The following is a 9491-nucleotide window of genomic DNA, read 5'->3' as shown; positions in this document are numbered from 1 at the left end:
AACTAAAAGTAACACAAAGGTCAGCAGAATGAGGTGAAACTCCTTTTTCTAACCTATCAAATGAAAGAATCAATCCTGAGTATAAGAATTAACACAATCATTTTCCAAGAACCTTTCACTATAAACTTGAGCAATTTTCAAATACTAAACAAAACATTTTCTTTCACATATTTTCGATGTGAAAATATCTGCTAGTTGATTCTGATAAACTAGCAGATATTACAATGTCACAATGAATTAGTCACTAACTAAAATTATTAATTCTAAAACTATGATTAGACCAGAGGTTCCCAAACTGTGGGGCGCGCCCCCTAGGGGCGATGAAAAAAAAAACATGATCGCTGTATGCTCTGGGTTTTAACCTTAGAATGACCAACTCTCTGTTATTCCTCTGTCAGTTTGATACAGTAGAGGCTTCCACACTTCCCATATCTGTGTCCTCTGTCACTTTTATCAGCAGTTAAAACTGTTTAATCCGTTGTTAACATGTGGTAACCTGTTTTTCCGAGCCGCCTTCAAACGCAACATGAGCGCTGCGCCGCTCGCGCTGGGTTTCCACCTGTGAAGGAGACCTGCTGCTGCTGGGCGGAGCTACAGGTGAGTTAGAATCATGGCAGCAAAACACAAAGAACGTTTCACAGTTTTTCCCCCAAACTAACCGATTGTTGAGTAAAGCTGCTGGATGAAGGTAATGTTAGCTAAAGGATGACTTTAGCTAACTTTACCTAGTTAGCTAAAGGTAAAGTTAGCTAAAGGATGACTAGCTAATATTAATACAGCACCTTAAGCTTGTTAACAAGTAGCCTGTAGGCTACCGATGTCTATGTTCAGCTACGTACATTCATTTTGCCCACAAAAGAAGTAGACCCCCCCCACACCTATTTGCAAACCATAAGGGGGCAGGAGAAAAAGTTAGGGAACCACTGGATTAGACTATTTTCAACAGAGCATGCTGTTAATAACTAAGAAAAATGTCTTACAAATTAGATGATAGTGGTTTTAGATATTCTATGTTGTATTCAGTTTTTTTCACCAGTCTTCACCATCCCAGATGCTAGTTTGGAAAACTTTTATATCCTGTGAACAGAGCTAACTTCTCTCCCGCTCATCCAAGTGAAGCTGCCTTCTTGCAGATGCTAATTTTATGGCCTCTGATAACCAAACACTAAAAGCTCCCTTCAGATCTCTATCATTCCTCCTGTAAGTTGAGAACTTACCCATCAATAGTTTTAGATTAAATCATTAAGACAAACCTACTCTAAATTAAGAATTTTGTTCAAAATAACCATGCTCAATACACCTGTTTCACATGTTGTATGATTAACTGTATTAAACACTAAAAATATTCAATTTTCCTCAACAATTCTCAGACACTTTGACAATTTTTAGAAATTCTATTTATTTTGCCAAACTGATGGCTTGTTGTCAGTTGTGGTTCTGGAGCAGCTCAGAACCGTCCTTGTTGTCTCATGGGGACCTGTAGGTCTTGGACATGTTCGTCTCCAACAGCTGAACCAAATGTGTGGCTCGTCTAGAGGCTTCAGCTGAAGACGGCTTTTGTTTGTTTGATCCGGCTGTTGGAGCGCTGACATCTTCAGGGACAATCAATCAACTGAGACAGATGAACAGGTGTACCTGAGGTTGGTCATGTCCTCCATCAGGGATGGGATGTCCCTCAGCCTGTTGCTGCTGAGGACCAGCGTGTCCAATCTGGACATCCTGCTGATGTTCTCTGGCAGGATCTGCAGCTCATTCCTCTGCAGCCACAGCGTCTGCAGCATCTGCATCCTGAGGACAGACACGTCCCATTGGTCCACTGGGCCACATGGGGGCGGAGGGCAGGTGTGTGGATACCTGTGGATGTCGTCAGGCAGCTGCTGCAGGCGGTTGCCCCCCATGTCGAGCCACTGCAGCGCCGGCAGGGCAACGACACAATCTGGCAGGGAGACGAAGTCATTCATGGACAGATCCAGGTGCTGCAGCCGCACCAAGTTCCTCAGCTGGAGACCGACAGAGATGGGTCAACTGGACCGGACCCAGACTGGACTGGTACCTGGTCCGGGACCTGGAATGGTACCTGGTCTGGGAGCTCCTTCAGGTCCCGGTTCATGGCCAGCTCCAACCTCTCCAGACTCTCACAGCCACCGAGTTCTTCAGGAACGACTCGGATCCGGTTGTAGCTCAGCAGCAGCTCTCTGAGCCGGGTCAGCTTCCCTGAGACGAGAACCGGGTCACGACAGGTGTTCAGAGGCCGGGGCTGGATAGACCCAGTATGGGTCAACTGGGCCCAGTCGGTGCTCACCGATCTGCTGCGGAATCTCGGTGACGGCGTTCCTGGATAGGTCCAGAACCAAGAGATTCTGGAAGCTGCAGATGAATGGCGGAACCTTCAGCAGGCCGGTTCTGTGGATCTGCCACTCCTGGACCTGGACGAACCGAACCAGACACGCCGGCAGGTTCTGAGACAAACACATACGGGTCAACAGGACGTTCTGGACCAGCAAACTGGGACGGTCCCTGGGCGGTACCTTCCACTCCTCTTGTTCTATCCGGAGAACCAGCCGTCCATCTTCTGTCTGCAGCTTCTCCCTGAGGCGGGCCAGAACCGCCCGGTCCTCCCAGACCCGGACGCTCAGCCTGGCCCAGAACGGGTCGCAGCAGTTAGATCCTGGTTCTGAAGAACCTCTGATCTCAGTTTGGTTCTGAACACCATTCTCCTGGTCCGGCCCGATCTAGTTCTTATGCAGACGAGCTTATGAACTGGAACCAGTATGTGGAGCCATACTGGTCCCAGTTCAGGCAGATTCTGAACACAAACAGGACTCAGAGCTGAAGACTTCATAACTCTGTTACCATGACAACCACCTGACGTTGCTCGCTGGGTGTGAATGACCGGGATTAAACCAATGATAATATCAACCAATAGGAATGAGTGGGCGGGGTCTAACCTGCCTGTGGCCCCGCCCCTGGACGGTCTCCTCCTCTCCTCCTCCTCCTCTCTCCGTCTCTGGATCCGCGTCTCCCACAGAGCTTTGATGGAGCTCACCGAGCCACACGCCACCACGCCCACCATGATGTCACGGCGCGCAGGACGACCTCTGACCTCTGGACGTGTTCCTCAACCTCTGCTGAGGACGCAGGAGGACAGTATGTGACGTAACATCGATGTGCGCATGTGGATTACCATAAGGCAGGGGCTCGGTTAAGGGGTGAAAAGTGATGACGATTCTAGGGGCCCTGACCAGCAGGGGGCCCTCCACAATTTAATTACTTATATTTTGTTCATAGAAATAAAATAAAATAAAAATTGGGGTCCTGTCAAATACAAAATTAATCATATTGTATTTTCAAAGATTGTGTTTAGCAGTAAAAATTTAATGTTGCCCCTCCCAGACCAAAAAACACTCATCTGTTTTTGCCCTGAACCCCCCTATCTGCGTTAAATGGTTCGTTCCTGCTTGGAGCTTAACAGTGACTTATGGAGCTACAGTCAGTAGAAGCTGCAGCTGAATGCAGCGGCGACTGTGGCGGTTACTATGCTGCTAGGAAAAGTTATAGAACTATTTTGTTTTTGTTTAAAAAACAAAATAGAGAGAAAGAGAGAAAGGCAAGAGTGTTGATTTATAACCCAGTTTTTCTCCGAGAGAGGTCAGTAGACTGTGTGAGATTATCAACCATTTAGCATAATTAGCTTAGCTACAAACTACTGTTTGCCTCCTTTTCACTAGCATTTAATGAATTAAGGAAAACAATTACCAACATATTCATATATTTAACTTGTTCCCTGTACCTTTTACCACTTACCAACAGACGAGTCAGTCAGCAGCAGCTCTAACCCACATCCCTCCTGACCCGTCCCCTCCTGAGTGAAATTAAAGCTGCAGTAACTTTTACATAAATATTTTTTTCACATATTTGTTAAAACTGTCATTATGTCATGACAGTATGGTATGAGAGGTAATCTGTGAAAAATCTATTTCCTCTGCTTTCTCCCAGTGCTACAAACAACCAGTCAGTGGCAGGAGAGTTTTAGTGCTGTCAATCACAATCTCATGTGGTGCTGCTCATCCTTCCTCCCCCTTGATCTGTGCCATGCTGCAGCTAGCATAGCACAGAGCTGTGTAGATTCAAACTGTGAATGCTCAGTTTAGTTAGCATAGCTACCAATGACGGCAGTTTCTTGTAATGATAAGTTGTTTCTCCACCATTAGCACATTTAGCAGTGAGTGAATGAGGATGATTGACAGCGCTAAGACCCTCCTCCTGGTTCTAATTGGTGGTTCTGGTCAGAACGGTGCATTACTTTAACCAGTAATAATAATTCAGGAAGCAGATGGAGGAGATTGATTGTTTTCACAGATTATCTGCCTCATAACAAACTGCTACAACATGGTGACAGCTTTAACAAATATGGAGAAAACATATTTTTATTAAAGTTATGTACTGCAACTTGACTAAAATGCAACTACATTGTATTTTTAGAAGTCTGGATTGCTTTATGTGTATTTAGCATGTTGCTTTTGACTGTTGCTCATGGGGAGACATTTCAGTATCTAATAGAAAAAGTTTAAGCAGCCTACTTACATACTGCATGTGGACTGTTGGATGTTAAATTCATGAACTGTAAATATTGTGCTAGTATCAGTATTGGACCACAAGCCTTTAAAATTGTGACGCTTTTCATGGGTCAAATAGACTCAAAACATTGTAACAGCAGCTGTGCGGGGGGCCCAAACTATTTTTTTGTCAGAGGGCCCAAGATTCCTGGCGGCCATAAGGTATGCTGGATTTACAGGTATGGCAGATAGTCAGAACACCTGTTTGGGAGTTTAAACTCCCTTTTGGTGCTTAGGGTTATGTCGAGTTTAAATACTGTGATGAGTGAACCTGAAACGGAAAATCAGCAAGAATCTCTGAACGGGCTGAGCACAGATACAACTACGTTGATGCAGGGCTGGACCAAGGGATAAGCAAACTAAGCAGCTGCTTAGGGCCCCAAGGCCACTAAGGGCCTTAAGTTAGCAAAACAATGTCTCACAAAAGGACTTATCCTTCAGGGAGGGAGAAAAGAAGGAGGAATAATATAAAAAAGCCAAGATAAAGGTTTGTTTTAATGAGCCGTGGTGATGTAATGTGAAACTGAGTTTAAAATTTAAATGAGTTGATTCTTATGGTGGTTTTGTATATTTCTGAGGTAGTTTTGGCTTCAAAACGCCGAGTTTGATAAGGTTTGATAACAATAATTAAAACTTCTCACTGTCTGACATTGTCTAGCTAAATGTTTCTACGTCAGGCTACATGGATGAGCTGCTCTGTGCTGTAGCTGGGATTTGCTGTTTGCTGCTGATCAGAAGCTTTTTGTGGCTAAAACAAACATTATTTTTCTAGGTTATGTGAAACTTCTGTTAAAATCATTTGCAGGCTCAGAATCAGTCCAGTACCGGTACCGGTCCAGATTCTCAGGGGAGAAAGACTCACCTGGTATAAATTACATGTTTAGCTGTTGGAGTTACACTTTAGATAAATGAATTTAATCACAGAATGTCATGAATGTGTGTAGCGCTGCACCGACTGCAGTTTTCTGGCCGATCCCTGGTTACCGATCTTTAAAAAGCCTGAGCTGCTGATTTTGGTTTTGGCTGATATGAAGTTTTTTGTCTGAAATGTTGCTAAATGTAGCAAGAAAGTCGCTGAGTTTCCACAGTGGGTGAATATTGTTAACTGTAAAGGTTCAGACCTGTTGGTCTGCCAGTCAAACCTGTCACTGCAGAGCAGAAGAGGACAGAGGCTGAGTCATAACCTTTGCTGATGAAGATCAGCTTCACATGTAAGTATTGGCCGATTACGATTCCCCAAAATTAAGGAAATCGGCTCCCAGAAATCGACTGGTTGATAAACCAGTTGGCCAATAAATGTGTCGTATATTATACATGTATATAATGTAAACATCCAGAGATGCAATCAGCTTATAGCAGGTGTGTGAATGACCTGATGATCGGACTGCTGACTGCAGCCGGTCCACACGGTTAGCAGAACTAGAGGGCCCCAAAACCAGATTAGGCTGGGGCCCCATGGAGGCTGGGGCCCCATGGAGGCTGGGGCCGGTTTTCTGCACCGACGCCTCATTGGACTTCTACGTTGTCGCCGCCATTTTGAATGTGGCCGTAGAGCGATGGGAGCTCCATACTTCATGTGCTGCGTAGACTTGTTTCAATCGTTTTACAGTGAACACTGGACCCATTAGCATTTAATTTCACAGGTAAGAATGAGAGAAAATAATAACGTAATTTTATGAGCAGAATTTCTTGACTTTATAGCTATAATCTAATCTAGCTTCTACACAACCAAGAAATATTTCCCCCCTAAATAACTGGGCCAAAGGAACCACTCTGGTTATAATTTTGTTAGCTAACTTTCATACTCTGTAGTTTTTCTAATGAGAGTGAACTGGTGAGAAACTGCTGGTTCCATGTTGTAAAGATGCTGCAAGTCAATCCCCCAATATGTTAAAAATGTATGTTTTTTCAAAATGTGAAGGAATCAGGATGTAATTTTCTGTTACACTGTTAGATAATTAGTCTTTTGTCTTTGGCTTTAGCAACCAGGACGTCACTGGACTGCTCCCAGTTTGACCAGCAGCCTGTGTCCGGTGTTGGCAGTATAAATAAATCTGTATTTTAATGTACACCTTTTTTCTTTTTGTGTGTTTTTATGTTCATGAAAACACTCCAGTGCATCTTCATTAATGTCAATATAAAAAGGATTGATCAGAATCAGCTGTATAAAATATAAACAGTGTCTTTAAACAATTAATCACATCAAAAAGTTAAAAATGTTGTCTTTAGTACTTTCTTTAATTCCCAAATATATTGAGGTGTGACAGAATGTGTTAATGAGCATTACCTTAAAATACTTTGTACAACGATGCTTTATAAAGTTCAGTCCATTTACACTGAACAAACATATAAAGCCCCGAGTCAAATATAAGAGTTTTATGAACATTTGGGATACACAATATATAGAGAAACTCAAACTATATTTTCAGTAATTACTGATCTTCATATCGGCATTGATATCATTGTGGTTCGGCCGTTTGTAGCGGATTGACAGTCATGATCGGGGTCAGGATGAGGAGTCTGATTCTGACCCAGTCGGCTTCCCGTAGCGGTCACAGACAGTCTGATGCGTCTGTTGTTCAGACCGATCAGCTGTGTGTCGCTGGTCTGAGCCGATCCTCCGATGGACGATCTGGAGTCGGTCAGACGAGGATGAGGAGGATCTGCAGAAACCAGCTCTGAAACGGCCGGCGGTCCGATACCAGAGCTGCTGCTCTGCTGGACGTCCTGCATCCAACACGCCAACGGCTCCACAGAACATCTGAGGCTTTATGACTGGAGACATCATGTGACGTGTTGGGGCCTTTTATTGTCCAATTGTTTTCATCTACCCAGTGGACATGTCCCACAATGCACTGAGTAAATAACTCACTGAGTGATGCTCACTGACAGCAAGCTGAATTAAATGTTATACACAAACCAAGATAAATATTTCTTTGGTACAATAAAATGTCAGCAAATGCTCATTTACAGTTGTTACCTCCACATGGCAACAATATCTGACATGGGCCTTTATATTTTTGTTCAGTACACTTGTACTAGCTTACTGGCACATAGATCACATTCAATATGGCAGATGTTGTGACGTATAGCAGCAACGAGCCAGTCGCTCAATGAGGCGTCTACGTATTCATGTCTATGGGGCTGAGAACTAGGCTGCAGGATTCTCCCACTGCTCCCAGTCCAGTCCCAAATCAGAGATTTATTGAGCTACTGAGAATGACAGAGGAGACAGAAGCTCCTGTCTCAGTGAAGGGATGACCCTGTTGCTAGGGCTGACAGTGATTGGTTGCAAGGCGGAACCAATCCCTCCCAGCAATCAGCTGATCATTGAATCTGGATTCAGAAACTGAGTCTTGTTGATGAAACTAAAATTAAATATGTTTGATCGGCTCATTTGCTTCCTCATCATATAGACACGTTACTGACATTGCATCATGCTAGAAGTCACTGCTAATTGCTGCTGGCTAGTGTGAAGGAATTGAGTGGGGCGGAGCTGCGTCTTGAAGGCGGGGCTAGGTCCACCCAGGTGTTTAACAACTGGGAGGTTGAATCAACGCAACTCTTAAAAAGATGAAGGAAAGGTTTTACGTGATTCTGGCCCTTTAACAACCACAAACTGCTGGAAATGTGAGCAGCTAAGCTTCTGTGACCCAGTTTTAAACTGGACCTCCGGTACCAGGAGGCTGTTTTATCTGGATCTCTGAAGAACCAGAGACCGGTTGGCCAGTTCTGGAACCAGACTGTTAGTAAAATTCTGATTCTCACCTTGGAGCTCTGCCGCCGTCCTTCATGCTGCAACCCGACCTCCGATCTGTTGGCCAAGAATAGTGCGGGTCACGTGACCCGGCAGTCTGGTTCACGTGACCCGGCTGCCGTGTGACCCGAAAGGATCTGACTGCAGCTGCTTCCTGTAGGAATGTGTTCAAGACTGTGTCTGTGTAAGACTGGTGTCTCCTTGTTGTTGGACCAGAACCGTATTGGACCAGAACCAGACAGGAAGTGTTTTCAGCAGCTTTATTGAGATCTTCCCACTAAACATAGAAAAGGTTTACATGACTGTGACCGGAGCAGGACCCTGGAGCCGCCAGCAGGGCGGCGACACCGACCACCCCATCATCAGGAGACGCTCTGGTTCTGAACCGGCCCGGCTCCCGACCCGTTGAGCCAAACCAGGTCCGACTGCGGCCCTCCAGAGCCACCGGGCCAGACGTTGCAGCTGACCTTTGACCCGGGGCAGTGCCAAAGACACGCGGGACATGAAGGACCGACATGGGACGCCACCCGTAACCACGGTTACGCGGCGCCCAGTAGCTCCAGTGCTACAGGAGGAGGGGCGGAGCCTGAAAGGTCAGCTGGTCACAACCTGTGGTTGTGAGGAACCTGCCGGATGGTTCTGGATCTCCCGGCGTCTACTTGGTTGTCATGGTAACCGCCCCCCAGGGTCCTGCTCAAAGGCAACAAGGAAGCTACGGAGCGACAGGAAGGCCTCAGACACAAACAGGAAGTGAAGGCGTGGGATGGGCGGGGCCGTGGGCCCGAGGGGCCGGCCTCCCCGGGGCTCATGGTACAAGTGTCTATTTCAGGTCCAGAACCATGCTGGCCGGGTTCTCCAGGTACTCCCGCCACAGGTTGGAGAAGCGACACATGGTGGCGCCGTCGATGAGGCGGTGATCCGCCGACCAGCTCACCTTCATGATGTGGGCCGCCTTCACCTGACCGTCTGGGTCGAACCGCGGCAGAACCTGGAAGGAAACAACAGTTAATCCTAGAGAACCAATCAGAATCCCCCCTGGATGGATCCTCACTCTGATTGGCCGATCAGGAACACCTGGTCTCACCTGGCTGGTAGGATCAGATCATTCACCGTTTTAT

The 9491-nt window shown here is 45.9% G+C and overlaps 1 protein-coding gene across 4 annotated transcripts in view; it reads right to left on the bottom strand.

Moving 5' to 3' along the window:
- Positions 1-9491, bottom strand: part of lrrc39 (leucine rich repeat containing 39) — a 14260-nt gene that overhangs the window by 2880 nt on the left and 1889 nt on the right. The window contains exons 1-7 of one of the 4 annotated variants that reach the window (XM_016664744.1): positions 8385-8483; positions 2949-3128; positions 2529-2637; positions 2303-2459; positions 2078-2214; positions 1855-1976; positions 1636-1788 (exon numbers count right to left, since the gene is read on the bottom strand). In XM_016664744.1, the coding sequence (XP_016520230.1) occupies positions 1636-1788; positions 1855-1976; positions 2078-2214; positions 2303-2459; positions 2529-2637; positions 2949-3073 (803 nt within the window). In that variant the 5' untranslated portion in view covers positions 3074-3128; positions 8385-8483. Of the gene's footprint in view, positions 1-1635; positions 1789-1854; positions 2001-2077; positions 2215-2302; positions 2460-2528; positions 2638-2948; positions 3129-8384; positions 8484-9491 lie in introns of those variants that run through there. The other 3 variants (XM_007579111.2, XM_016664742.1, XM_016664743.1) reach the window with 3 other exon arrangements.

Source organism: Poecilia formosa, unplaced genomic scaffold (genome assembly GCF_000485575.1).
Source record: "Poecilia formosa unplaced genomic scaffold, Poecilia_formosa-5.1.2 Scaffold508, whole genome shotgun sequence".
NCBI lineage: Eukaryota > Metazoa > Chordata > Actinopteri > Cyprinodontiformes > Poeciliidae > Poecilia > Poecilia formosa.
Note: the sequence above shows the minus strand (reverse complement) of the source record. Positions and strands in the feature narration are given on the sequence as shown.